The 18,520-nt window shown below is 39.0% G+C and overlaps 1 protein-coding gene across 1 annotated transcript in view; it reads left to right on the top strand.

Annotated features, from left to right (window-relative positions):
* Positions 1-4,181: 4,181 nt before the first annotated feature.
* The window catches only part of LOC5577322 (UDP-glucose:glycoprotein glucosyltransferase), a 37,991-nt gene continuing 23,652 nt past the window's right edge, over positions 4,182-18,520 (top strand). The window contains exons 1-2 of the mRNA XM_001656350.2: positions 4,182-4,470; positions 4,530-4,760. Of these exons, the coding sequence (XP_001656400.1) occupies positions 4,538-4,760 (223 nt within the window). The 5' untranslated portion in view covers positions 4,182-4,470; positions 4,530-4,537. The remainder of the gene's footprint in view (positions 4,471-4,529; positions 4,761-18,520) is intronic.

The following is an 18,520-nucleotide window of genomic DNA, read 5'->3' as shown; positions in this document are numbered from 1 at the left end:
TTTAAACATCTAATCTTATGGAATATTCCGAATTTCAAAACAAAAATCTTCCTCTTACATATATAATGGAATCCTTCTTGCACCTTATCCACAGGACATATGTTGGACTCACCATAACAGCCATATATATTTAAACTATTTAGGGTAATAACACCCACAAAATAAAACTTCAAAATATATATTCCAATTAGAATCATTTCAAAAGAGCACCAATACGACCAATATAATACCAAACATTTCTTTTGATTTGAATTTACCACAAGTATTGAAAGGTTGCTGCAATTTTGCAAAGCATTGTTAAATTTAGGGAAATATGGGCTCCATCTTGCCATGACCAATAAGTCATCGTCACATATGACCATTGCCATCTGTGCCGGGTATCCACCCGCAATATTAACACGTTCGAAGTAAAAGTAGCTTTTGAATTGTAAGTAAAAGGTATTAATCTTAAAAACAAATCTTGATAGCAGAGGCTTGCATATAGTTCTATTATCAGTCCAAATTGAGCAAAATTCTTGCTTTGTCTTATACACACCTATTTCACCTATAAATCTGATTTTATGTCCGTTTGTCAGTTTTGATAGTAATTTGCTGCAGTTTACGACTAATCTCAACGTAATACCTGAATCTATATTGATTATGTAATAATGTATCCCTGATTCTACTTTGTGGTGGTATCTAATAGTAGCAACAAGATTATCCTCTATTACCATATTATGATATTGTAAATCACTAAAAAAAATGATACGTGAACAATTTTGTGGAACTTAATTTTCATAACTTTTGTTACAATTATTTAAAAACTTTCTAGTTTAATCCAAATTTTGCACCACTACCTAATCCAACCGAATTTATATATTAAAATTTAACAGAAATATATGTCAAAAACTGATGGACTTACCACCCAGGGTCTACGTAAACCTTTGATTGAGTGTTTGATGATCTTGACTGACGGGCTTCAGCACACACAATTGATTATAGGCTAGACTAAAGGAAGCATACAGTTGTTCCTAGAAGTAAAACCAATCTGGTGATATAATCACTTTGTAATACCTTCCTAGGCACTGTCTGGCTTGCGAAGTGTAGTTCTGGCTAAGGAAAAGAGAAGATAAAACAAGTTAATATCCGCAGCAAGTTATTGTTCAACAAAACTATGTAATGATCAATATCAATTAAGCATCCATACGATATCGCATTCATCAAAACAAAAGTACGTCAAACAATTGCCTGGAGGTTTCTTGTGTTTTCTTTTGTTACAATGATGGTGCACCATATACAAATGGCGAATTTTGTGGCAATATATTAACACCAGAGTTAGCACTGTATTTTTCGCATCAAACTCACGGATATCTTAACGCTACCCGATACAGCGTCTTTAGTAAAAACCTTCGTATATGAATCTTATAGCACAAATAACCATTCTTAAAGTAAGATATACGGTGGCCAATAGCAATTTGTGCAAAGAAAGCAAGGTAACAATGGTACACTGCTTGAATTTGTACTATTTATTTCTCGTTAACGAGATTATTTTTCACACGCGGACTGATTTACCTCGTCGACACTGTTAAGTATTGCTAAATACCGAAAAAGGGGATAAAATGAACCAGGTTAACTACCCGAGATGAAAAGACCAACCGTGATAAAATGTAGGTAATGCTAAACACTTGCTGTTCGATTGGAGTCTGAACATGAACTGACTATTCGTTTATTTGTATCACAGATCTTGAGCAATATACAATGAGGTGTGCAGAACATCGCACGATGACGATAGTTCTTCGTCGATCGTTCATATACCATGAAACCGTATATACTACAACAACAAAATTTGTTTGTGTGTAAAAGGAGGACATTTTCAGCCTAAAGGAGGACGGAAGTACACATGATCAAAAAGGAGGACATGTCCTCCCAAAGGATACCATCTGGTAAGCCTAACTGTGGGCGCTTTCATAGGACAGAAAGTAAACAAAATAAATAATCGAAATAATCAGAAAAAGGTATTTTCAAAGTACTTCATTTTAGGTCAGGCAATGGACATGCCCTGTTGACTGTTTAACGCACGTATATGGCAACCCCAATCCCACCTAATGGATTTGACAGCAGCCAAGATCATTTGAGTATCCGCATTGAAATGCGTTTGAGTATCCAACGGTTGCTTAGAACATGTTGGATTCGGAAAGATGGCGTCGCCGCATACTGCTGGTTTAACGATAAACTTGCGATGATCGACGTGCCACCATATTTCATATAACGGAGGATATTAGAACTAACTTGGAGGTGATGATTTGGAGGTTATTTGGCAATTTGGAGATTAAAATCCCCTCCAAACACTAGCGATTTTGCGGTGGGATGTTGACGTTTGATGACGAATATCAACTGCAGCGATTTGCAGTAGACAGGATGTCCCGGGCCCGATCTATCTGACAAGCAGCGTTGCCAACCTTCCAGATTTGTCTGGAATATTCCAGATTTTTGAGCTCCATTTTACAAAAATCTGGAAGATCCAGATAAAATGTGTAAAGGATTTGTAAGGTTCTCCATGTACGATACAGAAGATCCAGACTTTTCCAGACAAATTTTTAAAATCTTCCAGACTTTTGAAAAATTGACTTGGCATCCCTGCTGACAAGCCAATCGAGCCCTCTGTCACCATAGAAGATGGTGTCTCCATCATGTCGATAGCCTGTTTTAGGTACTTTTTATCTCAGCTTTGAGTTGTTTTGAGGACCCCTCGTCATCATCATCGAATCGCACCGCACCAATCATTATTCGCCGTACCTTTTTCGTACATCGACGTTGTGCCGTGCGCTGTCTCGCGTCAACACATTTATCCTTAGGGGTCCGTGGGACGTTTGTAAAGCTTCACTACATTAATCTGTTAACTCTACCAAAACATAGTCAACATCACTACACAAGAAAAAATATTCGGTTTATTTAACCATAGTTGCGGTATTTATGACTAAAAACTTTCTTCATTTGACAAGTTTCGCATTTCGCGAAAAGTACTTTTGACCACACTGTGTTGTACGGTGGGTGTCACGGATCGGAATACAATGCCTTGTAGTGGATGCTACTATGAACATGGTTACATTTACTGCACTGCTCAGTGATTTTTACCAGATTATAGTAAACTTAACAGATTTTTGTAGTCAGTTGAAAATTGGCTTGTTTAGGGGTATCCTGTTTTTTTACATATTCTGATTCTACGTTCAAAACAGAGCCAGAATCCAAGTTTCATAATTTTCCGTGCCCTGGAACTATTTTAAAAACACGCTTGAACTTAGTATGAAATTCGCGTTTGAATCACCCCTCGGCATTTTTTACTTCGAGACGAGCTGTCATTATGTAAATTGAAATGTCATTGAGTCGACGAAATGAAATCTTTTTTAATCATTTACTATATCAAAATTAAGATATTAAAGCGCAATAAAATCGTGTTACACTTAGAAAAATGTGCTCTTTCGATCAGGCTACAAAAAACTGTGAATTTTTCATCACTAAACAACCCAATTGTTGGTGCAGTTCTTAATTCTAACATGGATTCGGTAGATTATACAACAAAATTTGTTTGCGTGTAAAAGGAGGACATTTTCAGCCTAAAGGAGGACGGAAGTACACATGATCAAAAAGGAGGACATGTCCTCCCAAAGGATACCATCTGGTAAGCCTGACTGTGGACAAAAAGTAAACAAAATAAATAATCGAAATAATCAGAAAAAGGTATTTTCAAAGTACTTCATTTTAGGTCAGGCAATGGACATGCCCTATTGACTGTTTAACGATAAACTTGCGATGATCGACGCGCCACCATATTTCATATAACGGAGGATATTAGAACTAACTTGGAGGTGATGATTTGGAGGTTATTTGGCAATTTGGAGATTAAAATCCCCTCCAAACACTAGCGATTTTGCGGTGGGATGTTGACGTTTGATGACGAATATCAACTGCAGCGATTTGCAGTAGACAGGATGTCCCGGGCCCGATCTATCTGACAAGCCAATCGAGCCCTCTGTCACCATAGAAGATGGTGTCTCCATCATGTCGATAGCCTGTTTTAGGTACTTTTTATCTCAGCTTTGAGTTGTTTTGAGGACCCCTCGTCATCATCATCGAATCGCACCGCATGCACCAATCATTAATCGCCGCACCTTTTTCGTACATCGACGTTGTGCCGTGCGCTGTCTCGCGTTGATTGGTGCATCGGATGATGTGTCAAAACAATCGGCGCTCGGGTTCGTCGTTCTAGTCGCCGGAGTTTTGTTCTGAATCGACCAGCTCAGCGTTTTGTGCGAATTTGAATGAAAAGAGCTCATCTCGTCGTGTTCCATTCAGAGCAAAAGTTTTGATTCACATTTCAGTCCCAACTGCACGGAAAGAAAACAAATTTCGGTGTTTCTGTCTGGAGAAAATGCTGTGCTGGAACTTGGTCGTTTGAGGTTACGGTGCTGCAAGCGTAAGGATATCATTACGGTACGTAGTTATCTAATTTAATAAAGGGATATTCATAATGGACATATTTTTCATTCCAGACGAAACCATGAAGGTTTGTTACGGGCTGGTGTTGTTGGCTTTAGTGACGTTCTTCGAAGCGGCTGCCGGTGAATCTAAAAGCCACCCAGTCACAACGCAGCTTTCGGCGAAATGGGGCATAACGCCAGCCGAACTGGAGATTGCGGAGTTCATTGCAGAGGAAAATGTTAATCTGTTTTGGGACTACATCGACTTGCTCAACAAGATTCCACACGGTCTTTATAGCATAGGTATGAATTTACGAATCTCCCCTAGATCGTTAAAAAAATGTCCATCAAAACTAAGCACGGAGTTGTGTTCCTGAGGGTGCACCCTTAGGCCAATATAAATATCTCTAGGAGGAATCTTGAGTAATCTCGCGTAACTTTTTAAAAGCATATATCTAACATTGAGAGGCTCTCTTTGTTTACTTTCTCTTTAATCGATAACTAAGCCACATTAACCTCTTCTGTTCCGTTTTTTTTTGTATGAAACGTTAACCAAGGCCATTTTCTTTCGATCCATAATGAAAAACTTCACAAAAGCTCAAGAATCCATCATTCAATCATTAGGAATAGAACACAAATTTAAAATCAGTTTTTTGTTCAAATTTCAACCAATCATCATGGAAATCTATCATTACATTACAAATAGCAAGTGCAATGTAATGATTGATTTCCATGAGCTTCGAGCAAAACCAAAAAAAAAAATATATTGTTTGAATATGTTTAACTCAATGATGGTTGTTTTCCTCCTAATATTGCATTATTATAATCGAAAGAGAGCGAGAGAGGAGATAATCTCATTGTTACATAGGTCGTTTAGTAAAGTTCATCGCTAAATTGTGATTTCTCGATTACTTTTTCAAATGGACGTAACTAACATCCATACGGTTTTGAGAAAATTAATTCAGAAGAATCACACCCCGTCTTCTAAAACTGTTTTAAAATGAATCACTTTTTTAACATTTTTTCGCCGTGTACATTGCTTAAATTTTGCATACAATAAGCTCGCAATAAAAAACAACTAGGGATTTCCTATTATTTCCCACCACAATTTTATGACGAAATGATAAGCCGTTTTATTCAGTAACTTGGGATGTTTTTGTATCAGTGCAAAATCGACTCAAGTAGTGTTTTGTTTTGATTTGTGGTTAAGTCACTTTGTGTCTCCATACAGCGGAGCGGCGAAAGTAGTTGGGTTCGGTTACGAAAGTTGAAAATCTTACTTTCGTCGTTTTGTAAATCCGGAAATTAAACGTTCTAAAAGTAAAAAATCAAGTTGGTTCAGAGCGAAACATGTAGAATTTCGTCTGCAAAACACGTACAGTATGCAAAAAAAGTTTATCCACCCCCAGTGGAAAATTAGATTTCTTCCAAAAATCCCACTAAAAAATTAGAACACGGCTATTTGTTGTTCAGTTTCTTATTATTTAGGTAAAAACAAGTTCAATTCGTGCGAGTTCGATGTAAAAAACAAATTCTTTTGCATTTGAGAGCTGATGTTAAAAATAAGTTAAAAAATGACGCAAAAAAAGTTTATCCACCCCTCTGGCACACATAGTTTTAGTACTTTTTTGGCTTCAATAACTGCTCGGCATCGCCGGGGCATTGACTCAACAAGCTTAGCAGTTGTTTCCGGGGTGATTTCGTCCCATTCACTTGAGATTATCTGCCGCAATTGCTGGATGCTTGTTGGATTTTGCTCCTGGACCTTAATTTTTAAGATTGACCAGAGATGTTCTATCGGATTAAGGTCAGGAGACTGTGCTGGCCACTCCATAACCTTAATACGCTTTTCCTTGAACCACTGCGAAACCAGCTTTGAGGTATGTTTCGGATCTCCGTCTTGTTGGAACGTATATCTGTGCCTTAACTTGAGTCTTCTTTTTTTTTTTTTAATGTCCAAGTAAACCTCCTTGGTCATAATCCCATCGATAAACTCAAGTTCTCCAACGCCGGATGTAGCCATAGATCCCCACACCATGACTCTACCTGCAGAAAAAAAAAATCAAAGTCATGCTCAGTTGGTTGAAAAATCAATGTTGGATAATGTTGTACTTTTAAACTAGATGTTTATTTTTCGACTGGTAGGGTAGGTGTACCAGTTATGGACATAGTGGTTCCCTATTTCGCCATACGGGATTACTTGAATGTTTTCACATTTTGAAAGATTTTTTTGTGTTGTAGTAGTAAGTTTTAAGATATATCTGGATGTTTAAACATTCAAAAAGATTTAAAATGTGAAAGTTCTCGAAATTTCCCGTATGGCCAAATAGGGAACCACTATGGCCATAACTGGTACACTTTCCCTAAGTACAGAATGACGGAGTAGCAATCTTGTTCGCCTTTTATATTGTCAGGTTGCTAGTGGTTGCTAAGGCAAGTTCGAGTGGTTACCCAAACAACACTGGCTTGGTAGTTGACTACTACGATTCTTCGACTTAGGAGTCGACTACTATGTTAGTCTCCAACATTCCTCCCTTCTTATTTCCAGAATACCAGGAAAGGCTCTAATCTGGATGGCATCTGAATTATACGTTTGGGACGGCTTGTGGAGGGTTCCTAATCAGATTGTACTTCTGGCTGGGACCGCTGTGTTGATTCCAGAGGGTTAACATCAGGAGCTTCAATCTCGGGTTGAACTTCATTTTCCTCATCATCATCCTTTGTAATTTCTGGATTGTGTTCAGAATCTGGAGAAGCGTTAACATAGACCATATTTTGTTGAGCGTTTTCGGTATTCTCTTGTAATCCAAATTCATCCACAAATATGCTTAATGGAGATGGTACTGTTGAATTCCTAGGTACTGTTTGTTCATCGAAACGGTGCTTGATTTGATTGGCATGTGAACGAATCAATTTCCTTCTACCATGCCAGTCGTCCAGTAGAACATTGTAATTCACCTGTCCAATAGCTTCAATGATGATTCCGGAAGCCCATTTCCATTTTGAATTGGTTTGGTAGACCTTTGCATAAACGGTATCACCTGCCTTTAGTTTTCGAGGTACTACGCCATGCTTCCGATTGAATTGGACATTCTGGTCGTGATTGATTATTGGTGTCACCGGTTGTCGTGGTTTAAGTAAGCTTAATACTGTTCGCATGTTTCTTCCAATCATTAGCTGGGATGGTGTTTTACCATTTAGGACACGACTTGGGGTTGTTCTGTAGGCTTGAAGAAAGATTTGCAATGATTCAGAGATATTCTCCCCCTTGTTGATTTTGAGCAACGCTGACTTCAAAGTTTCTACAAAACGTTCAGCCTGGCCATTAGACTGCGGATGGTACGGAGATATTCGCAAATGTTGAACTCCATTCTTCTTGCAGAATGTTGCGAACTGCACCGATGAAAATTGTGTACCGTTGTCCGAAACGATGGTGGTTGGAATTCCAAAACGAGCGAATGATTCATCCAGGAAATTGATTACTGCTGCAGTAGTTGGCGATCGTACAATGTTGATTTCCGGCAATTTGGAAAAAGCGTCGATTACTACCAAAAAGTGCAATCCGTCAACTGGACCAGCAAAATCTATATGAATGCGTTCCCAGGGAGACTGTGCGAGCGGCCACGATTGCAGAGGAACCTTCGTAAGTGTCTTCGAATGCATGGCACAGCTGTCGCATCGCTTGACGTAATCAGAAATGCTTTCATCGATTTTTGGCCAGTAGACGTGACTTCGTGCAAGCGCTTTCATTCTTTCCATTCCTGGATGTCCTTTGTGGAGCTGTTTTAGTATCCGTTTGCGTAGTGTTTCAGGAATCACCAACCGGCTTGAGAGCATTACACATCGCTTCACCAATTCTAGCGCGTCTTGATGAGTGTAAAATGCTCGAACATCGGGGTCTGTGATGTCTTTGGTGCTGGCTGGCCATCCATTCTCGATATGGCTGACTACTTGCTGGAGTACGGGACACTTGACTATTGAGTTGCGAACCATGTCAAACGTAACAGGAAGGAATCCGACTGCTTCTTGGAGAGGTACTTCGATGTCGTCTTCCAGCTGGATTGAAGCAATGACAAAATCTTCCTCTGGTCTTGAATGCTTGCTGATTAGACGAGAAAGAACATCAGCATTTCAGAACTGGGTGGTGGATACATATTTGATCTCGAAGTCATAGCAAAGAAGCGTCAGTGCCCAACGTTGTAAGCGATTGGCGGTGTGGATTGGTATTCCCTTTTTTGATCCAAAAATTCTCAATAGTGGCTGATGATCCGTCTGAAGAGTGAATTTACGTCCAAGTAGCATTCGGTGGAACTTCGTGACTGCATACACCAAAGCTAGGCCTTCCTTTTCTACCTGTCCGTAACGTTTTTCAGCATCAGTAAGAGAACGGGATGCATGGGCAACTGCTTTGACAGAGCCATCGGGAAATTTATGCATTATGCATGCTCCAATTCCTGATTGAGATGCGTCTGCTGCAACGATTATTTCCAATGTTGGGTCGTAATGGGTGAGTAGAAGGTCTGACTGGAGTACTTCTTTGAATTTCTCGAAAGATTTCTGGCATTCGTTGCTCCAGACAAACTGAGCATCTTTCTTGAGAAGTGCATCAAGTGGTTTTCGTAGTTGGTGCATTTCCGATACAAACTTGCCATAAAAATTTACTGCACCGAGGAATGATCGAAGACTGGTGATGTCACTTGGAGGGGGCATCTTGACAATAGCTTCTATTTTCGCAGGATCCGGACGTAGACCAGATTCGTCAACGATATGTGCAAGATACTTGATTTGATGTTGAAGGAGATTGCACTTTTCTTCACGAAGAATGAAACCATATTCTTGCAGCCGTTGAAAGAGTGCAGTGAGAATTTCATGATGCTCCTTTTCGGTCTTGCTGAATACCATCAAGTCATCCAGGAACGATTCTACACCCTTGAGATCTGCGATCATAGTGTTCATAAGCTGTTGAAATGCTCCAGGAGCGGACTTCACCCCAGGTGCTAGCCGGTTGAATCGAAAAAATCCTCGGTGGGTGTTGATTGTCAGTAAATTTTTTGAGTTGTCGTCTACTTCCACTTGCAGGTAAGCGTCGCTTAAATCGATTATGCTGAAATATTTGCAGCCATTCAGCTTGCTGAAAATGTCTTCTGGAACTGGCAATGGGTAGTTGTTTGATTCCAGGGCGGCGTTAAGTCCTGTCGAATAATCGGCACAGATCCGTATCTTTCCTCCTGGTTTCTTAACCACAACGATTGGTGCAGCCCACTGTGAAAAATCAACCGGAGTGATAATATCCAGTTTTTGTAGACGGTCCAGTTCAGCATCGACTTTTTCCACTGACGTGAATGGAACGGGGCGTTTCGGTTTGTAGACTGGCATAGCTTCGGGCTTCAGGAACAGACGTACCTTGGTTTTTGTGCAGTGTCCAAGACCTTGCCTGAAAACTTTGGGAAATCTTGCCTTGTAATGCTGTATTGCGTTCGACCTATCAGCGTGAACTTGATTGCAAATCGTCGACAATGGCATGTTCCAAAGTCCGAACAAGTCGATCCAATCCAGACCAAAGAGGTTGAGGTCGTTGTTGGCCACGTAAAGCTTTCCAATTTTGGTGACACCTCCAAAAGTGACTGAGCTTTGAAGTTTACCAAGAAGCTGGAAAGGCTTGCCAGACGCTGTTGTTGCTGCCCTTGTGGTAGGTAGTAGTTTGGGTGATCCGAATTTTCTCCAGAGTTTCCGAGAGATAATCGTGATGTCCGAAGCCGTGTCGAATTGCAGCGATACTTCAGAGCCATCGATCGTCACAGTCAGGAACTTCCATCTGGACTCGCTACTAACCTGGTTGATTGCGAAAACACCGTTGACCTTGGAATTTTTCTTCTTCTTCTTCGAAATGGATGTCTTCGCCGAATAGCAGCCACAGTAGCCCTTTTTGTTAGCCTGACCATACGTACCGTATTTAACGGGACAGTACCGTTTTCATCCCCTCGACGGACTGTCCCGTCGTTTTATGGAAAATGCTCGAATTGTCCCGTATTTTACGAAATGGAGAATTGGCACATAATTTTCAATACCAGTAAAAAAAAAACTACATAACAAACAATTTAAGGAAATATTTCAGAGTTTATTGTCTTACTCATCTATTTTCCAAGCAATTATAAGTTGCTCAAACAGAGTTAAACTTTATCCGTACATGCTTCTGCTCAACATTTTGCGTTTCTTTACTCATATTTATGCCAAATTTTGGTGGATTTCCAAAATGCGGATCTTCATAAGATAATTATTCATATAATGCCTAAAATGAAAAAAGAACAACTAGGTATGTGTTTACTTCTGATACGCAATTGATTGGATTAACTGTTTAAAAAGTGTGTATTTCAATAAAGTAATGAAGTATTTGAAAAATTGAAAAGTGTAACGATTTTTTTAGGAAATTCCTAAAAAACGCTGCTTCTCGGAAATCAAAGAATGAGCTCCAAAGTTCTTACGTGATTTTTATTGAATTATACAGACATGTAGCTTGGGATTGCATAAGGGGTCATGCACAAATTACGTCACGCTCCAAGGAGGGGGGAGGGGGTCAAGCCAAGCGTGGCAAGCCTTACAAAATTTTCGAAGGACTTATACAAAAAACGGGAACAAGGGGGGGGGGGGTGAGGTGGTCAAAAAAGTCGAAATTTAGCGTGACATAATTTGTGTACCATCCCTAATCTGGTTCTGCTAATTTCCCTCGAATGGCGGTTTCCCGAATGTCGTTCTCCCAACGCCAGTTCTCAGAATACTAGTTCTCCGAAAACCCCGTTTCCCCGAGTAGCTCAGTTCTCCGAAAAGTTCCAACACTCATAATTGTCATAAACTTTTGCATTTCAAGGTGGTGAATAATATGTATTTTTGGCAATATGTGCAGTATTAGACAAAACATTTGCAACTTTTTCGATTTTTGGTAAGCTATACCTCAGTTGTTTATGAACCGATTTGAATGAAATTTTGGCAGAATATTAGGCATAACTTGAATTTTAACATATATTTTTGAGTGATTAAGGTTAAAGGTTAAAAGCAGTAACGGTTTGACTAAAGTGAATTTTTTGACAATTTTTTATAAGCGATATAACTAAATATTTTGAAGGAATAGCTTCATGGTATCTTCAGCAAAGTTATAGATGTTAACGAGATGAACAAGTTTGCTGAAGCCAGTTTTTGTGTAGGGCTATCAGATTTTGAGATAAATAGTTTTAATTTTTCGTCGAAAATTACACTTTAGTTAAACCGTTATAACTCGTGATTGGAAAAAATATTCAAAAATATATGTTAAAATTGAAGTTATATCTGATGTTTTCTGAAAATCGGTCCATAAATAACTGAGATCTAGCTTACCAAAGTTGATCGTTTTGTATGGAAAATCGAAAAAGTTGCAAATGTTTTGTCAAATACTGTATTTAATCGGGAATGATAAGATATCTCCTTCTTTGGTAGCTTATCGATCTTTCTAATTCAACACTATCTTACTACCCGATCAGAAACAAAGTTCTGACCATTATATCGAGATATTGAATTGATTGACGTATGAGATAAAGATCTGAAGATAATATCAAAATTTTATTACTGGAACTTCTGAGCCATAGCTAAATTTGATGTTGGAAGATGTAAGGAATAGCTCGCTGATATTGGTGAGATCTTATAAAAGTTAAATATGATATGCTAATAGTATTCCAGGAGTAAATTTTAGATATTATTTACGGATCTTTTATCTCTTATATCTTTCAAGTTGATATCACTTTTGTATGTCCATATCGAAATTTGCTGTTACTTAGCTTTTTTCGCCTGCTCGGGTGAAGACCATTATTGCACCTTTTTTTGAACTGCATTGCTTTACAAGGGAACGGGTCATTCGGGGAAATGGCTTCGGAGAAACGGGCCATCCGGGGAACTAGAATTCGGGGAAAAGTATCACATTCGCATAATCTATGCCTTTTATGGGGCCCAGATAGCCGTAGCGGTAAACGCGCAGCTATTCAGCAAGACCAAGCTGAGGGTCGTGGGTTCGAATCCCAAGAGTCGAGTATCTTTTCGGGTTGGAAATTTTCTCGACTTCCCAGGGCATAGACGTGCTTATTCCTCGCGGCGTGTGAGGTGACACGTGTCGAATGAGGTGACAATTGTCGACGCGCTCTCATTTGATTAACATTAGTCGTCTCACGTCACTCGCGGTGAGAGCGACTCGTTTCGACTCACACGCCGCGCAGAATAAGCACAAGAGTATCTTCGTACCTGCCACACGATATACGCATGCAAAAATGGTCATTGGCATAGTAAGCTCTCAGTTAATAACTGTGGAAGTGCTCATAAGTACATAAGTAAGCTGAGAAGCAGGCTCTGTCCCAGTAGGGACGTAACGCAAGAAAGAAGAAGAAGAAGAAGAAGAATCCCGTTTTTATCTGGTTGGCTTATAGTCAGCCTACTCTTTGTGTCCGGTTTGCTTGCAGTCCTTACAAACATGGTTGGTAAACGAGCAATCACGAACGAAGTGCATACCGCCACACTGCCAACATGGTGTCTTCGGATTGGTTGATTTGCCGCTTGGTTTGTTTTTCGATCCAGATGAATTCGGCTGAGACTTCTTCTGTTTGATTGCGCAGACGGAGCTCACCGATGTTTGCTTCTGTTCCACCATCGCGGTATCAAGTTTGAGATTTTGAAGACGTTGACATTCTGCAATAAGCGATTCGAGCTTGCATTCGTCGTCTGCATTCGTTTCGGGTTTTGAGAGTAGCCGTGTTCGAATAACCGTGTCTTTCGAGGAACGAAGTCCGCAAATGAAGATTAAACTCTTGAACTGGTCTGCGGTTAACTTATTCAATTCGAAATCTTCACAGAACTTGTAGACTGTCCCCGCGTAAGTGACAAAATCGTCCGCATCGTTTTTCGTCAGCTGGAAGCACTGGTACCTTTTACTGAAGAGCGAAATCCGGATGCTGAATAATTCCTTGAGTCGCTTCACGATTTCTTCGAATGTGAACTCTCGGGGATGTTTCGGAAGGACGAAATTGACGTAGCGATCGAAAACGTTGACGCTGAGGCTTCTTAGGAGGAAACGTACTTTCGCAGCATCGTCCAATTTCGCACCGTCCTTCAGGAAGAGATCCTCGTATTTGCGGTACCACCGGTCGAAAACCTGGCCATTGTCCGGATCGTAAGAGAACTCGCTGATATTCGATGCCAAAGATTCAATAATGAATTCCGAGTTGCTTGAAGATCGGCCGGATGCGGAGCCCTCTTGAATGCCGAAGCGCTCCAGCAGGACCATCAATCGCGCGTTTTGCTCTGCCATCTGCTGGTTCTGCCGAACAATCTGCTGCATCAGATTTTCGCTGTCGCCGCCAGGTGGGGCCATGATTCTTCCTCTTGAGCTTGAGTTCTTGATAACCTCGTCGCCAAATGTTGTACTTTTAAACTAGATGTTAATTGTTCGACTGGTAAGTACAGAATGACGGAGTAGCAATATTGTTCGCCTTTTATATTGTCAGGTTGCTAGTGGTTGCTAAGGCAAGTTCGAGTGGTTACCCAAACAACACTGGCTTGGTAGTTGACTACTACGATTCTTCGACTTGGTCGTCGACTACTATGTTAGTCTCCAACAGTAAAGTAACTCACCACCGCCATGCTTTCACGCGCCATGCTTGACTGTAGTCCGCAAACACTCCTTTTTCAAACTTTCACCGGTTCGCCGCCATTTTATTGTGATACCATCAGATCCAAATAGTATTACTTTCGTCTCATCTGACCAAATCACCTTATTCCAGTCATCACTGGTTCATGAAATGTGGCCCAATTCAATCTTTTTTTTGATATTTTTTGCGGACAACCATGGCTTCTTAAGTGCTACTCTGCCCTTAAGACCTTTCTTATGAAGACGATTGTGATGTCAGCTGAATGGAAAACTCGCTTTCAATTTGTTTCGCAATTTTCGGAGCTGATAGTCCCCGGTCCAGCTCCGCCTTCTTCACGATAGCTCTGTCAATTCGGCCAGTTGTCTTTGAAGGACGTCCCGATCGCTTAGCTGGTAAGATATAACCACGCTTTTTGTACATCTGCACAATCTTAGCGACCGTATCTTTGTGGAGCTGCACAATTCCGGCAATATCACGGTAGCTTTTGCCAGTTTTGTGATGCTGATCGAAATTTGTGCTGTTTTGGGCATTTTGCAACAAAAAACCTCCAATTTTAACACGAAACTGAAATTTTGAGCACAAAAACTTCAAGAGCACAAAATGGATGCTAGACACAATGTTTACATTCGAGAAAGTTGCAGAATACACACTAAAACTCTGTAATACACACTTAAATCTTAGTATCCGATTGGGGTGGATAAACTTTTTTTTGCGTTATTTTTTACCCTTTTTCATAATGCATCACATAAAATCTCAAAAAAAAAAAATATATAAACGTCATTTTTTTAATGGCAATGTGATAAATAAACATAAATTGATAAACCATGGAGAAACACTCATTAAATTGACATGATTTTCACCAGAAAAACAAAATAATTCTTAATTGGTAGGGGGTGGATAAACTTTTTTTTGCGTACTGTAGAATCGATAAAGTTAGTTTGTATACTTTTTTGACTTGAGTCTGTTTGAATAGGGTAGGTGTACCAGTTATGGACATAGTGGTTCCCTATTTCGCCATACGGGATTACTTGAATGTTTTCACATTTTGAAAGATTTTTTTGTGTTGTAGTAGTAAGTTTTAAGATATATCTGGATGTTTAAACATTCAAAAAGATTTAAAATGTGAAAGTTCTCGAAATTTCCCGTATGGCCAAATAGGGAACCACTATGGCCATAACTGGTACACTTTCCCTAAGTTTTCTGGATTTGAAGTTTTTAGTCAAGCATGTTCTAACTAATTCATATTTGAATTACCTAAAGCACCAAAATCTTGAGAATCGTCCGAAAAGTGGTCGAAAATGTTTTCAACCAGTCCATATTTGATATCGTTGTTACAGTTATAAACATTGACAACCGACTTAGCTTCCCAAAAGTGGCTTAGGGGTAGGCGGGACAAAATGAGTACCTAAAGTATGAGCTCGATTTAACCCTTTTTTTCCACGATCAATATCTTTTGATTTCTAAAATCTGTTTAAAATTTGCAAGTTATTTTCAATAGTAAACTAATTGTTTATCAATAGTTTTGCTATTAAAACAGTTGGTTGACTTTTGGATTAATCTTGGAATTGTATTCTATTCACTATTGCATTCGTCTAATTCGTGTTTCCTCAAGTTCGTCGAAAATTAATGAGAAATAGAAGGTAAAGCCTACTTAAATATTCTTATTTTGGAAGTATATGTAATTTGTTTATTTATTCTTACGATAAATTGTTAGTTTACACTTTTTACCAAGTCAAGGAAACTTTGAGGAAAATACATATTAAAGTTAAAACTAACAGAATTACTTAATAATGCAAAACTAAAGGAAACAAAAAATAACATTAATCGCAAAAAAAGGATAACCCAAACTTTTGCACGATTTGCATTATACCTACATTATAGGTACTGAGGGTGAACCCAAAATTTTGCACGATGACTTGAATGGTTGTTTCATTGGTTTTGAATAGTTTTTAGATTTTTCCGCAAATATTTCGTGAGTGCTCTTCAAAGAATATAAGATTACGAGTCTAATGACACCTTGTTTCAAAATTTTAGTCGATCCAATGCTGAGGAAATTAGCTATGGGTTTTCAAAGTTTTTTGAAAAATGTTACAACTTTAAGTACAAATTAAGTATACAAAATTTAAAAAATGTTTTTGGAAAAATAGGGAAAGTGTACCAGTTATGGCCATAGCACAGACAAACAGACGTCACACTCTCATCGCTGTCCATCGACCAACTTTTTAACGATCGATTGGAATATATGGTAGGTGGTTAATCGACCACCCGCAGCGCTCGCGTCGTTTTTGTTCGTGTTTGACGTTTACACACTACCGTCACCTGTTGGTCCATCGGCCAACTACAGTGGTTTTAGCATTGGGCGTACATGTTTTCGCGACTATAATTTTGATCGCGATTTGTTCTAAGTGTTACGTCTGTTTCTCTGTGGCCATAGTGTTTCCCTATTTGGCCATATGTGACAATTTGATAACTTTCACATTTAAGTCTTTTTGAATGCTATAACATCAAGATACATCTTAAATCTAACTACTAAACCACACAAAAAATTCCAAAATATGAAGACATTAAAGTAATCAAGTATGGCGAAATAGGGAACCACTATGTCCATAACTGGTACACTTACCCTATATACGAAGTAAGAATAACTCTTTGCCTTTCGAATGCGGCTTAGAGAATTTCAATTGGACGCGTAATCACAGAAATATGGACAGAACACTTTAGTAGGTTTTTGAGGGGATGAACACAAACTTGTATACGGGAGTGTATTATAGTTTTTAATACTATTTTAAAATCCTTCCTTAGGTATGCTAAATTCAAAACAATCGCTAGCAGCATTGAAAGCTATGAAACAAACACAAAAAAAATATTCCGTCCGTAATTCGTCCTATGGAGAAGCTTAATCCTTCTCGCCCCTAAGGTTTCCAAGTTGATGAGTTGGTCACGATTAGGGTAGATCCCTATTCTTCTTTACGCTTGAATGCTCTTTTGTCGTAAACCATACTGTATTCGCCTTGTCGTAAACCATACTACTTTACGCCACTCAAATCTAGTGGGCCATGGGTTCAAAAGAAAAGCATTCGATTGAAAGTTGGATCCGCCGTAAACAAGAAGGACGGTGATTATCTTGAACTCCTGATAGGGAAAGTGTACCAGTTATGGCCATAGTGGTTCCCTATTTGGCCATACGGGAAATTTCGAGAACATTCACATTTTAAATCTTTTTGAATGTTTAAACATCCAGATATATCTTAAAACTTACTACTACAACACAAAAAAATATTTCAAAATGTGAAAACATTCAAGTAATCCCGTATGGCGAAATAGGGAACCACTATGTCCATAACTGGTACACCTACCCTTGTATTTATTATCAACTCATTTAATTTTTAAGCTATTATTAAAAACATTAAACTTAATAAATTTGTGGAATTTTATTTAAAAAACGATTCAAATTTTTGTTTGGTAATTTAAATTTTGAAAAAAAAAACGGTATGCTTAACTTACAATTAAATAGTTTTATAATGTCACATTGAAGTAATTTTAAAAATTCAATAGAAGATTTGCTTTGTATTGTCTCCGGAAGATTGTTCTAAGTATATGGCCAAAAAAGTATGAATGAATTAGTTTATACAACAAAACTATCACTTTTGAATGATCAAATCTGACATGTTTTCATGTGAATTTTTGGGCTAACATGCTCTTTTGACAACATTTGCGTATTAATGTTGGTATGTTTAGTTAAAACTGGTGGCCCCGACAAACTTCGTTTTGTTATTAAGTAGGCTGTTATGAAACGTCATGTACCTAATCCCGCATACAAAATAACAAATTAGTCTTCTCTCGATTTCCCTATTATTCCGGAGACTTTCCCGAACATTTTTCTCGCATGAGCACGTCGCATCGCCTGTCAAGTGCAAATGAGCACACAAGAAGCAGCCACAAGATATGATGTACAGTCATCTCCAGGGTTCTGAATTTTCGTAACAATGATGCAAAATCTACGATTTTTCGCACGTAAGGAGAATGCTTTTTTCGCTTCCTCACGTGAACATCTTTTATCGCTCACACTAATTTACCTTGGAGCTACAATGGTGGATAACCGAAAATCACTCCACTCTGGGGATAATATATTTTTCACTCCATCATATTTTCGCTCACCAACTGCTCCCGAGAATTATCACTATGTGGATAAACAAAAACTAGTGCCAGGGACGGGATTCGAACCTAGAAAATTACTAAAAACAACCGTGATGCGTGCACGCTAACCACGCTACCACACCAACTTGACGAACGGAGTGGTTAATATGGTGCATAAAAGCAACTGCTGCTCGTGGCGATGGATACAGGAAAAGTTCTCCATGGATCGGAAAAAGAGAAAACAAATTTCTCACAGCTACGAAA

This window comes from Aedes aegypti, chromosome 3, assembly GCF_002204515.2.
Source record: "Aedes aegypti strain LVP_AGWG chromosome 3, AaegL5.0 Primary Assembly, whole genome shotgun sequence".
Lineage (NCBI taxonomy): Eukaryota > Metazoa > Arthropoda > Insecta > Diptera > Culicidae > Aedes > Aedes aegypti.
The sequence above is the reverse complement of the archived record's forward strand: the minus strand, read 5'-3'. Positions and strand labels throughout refer to the sequence as shown.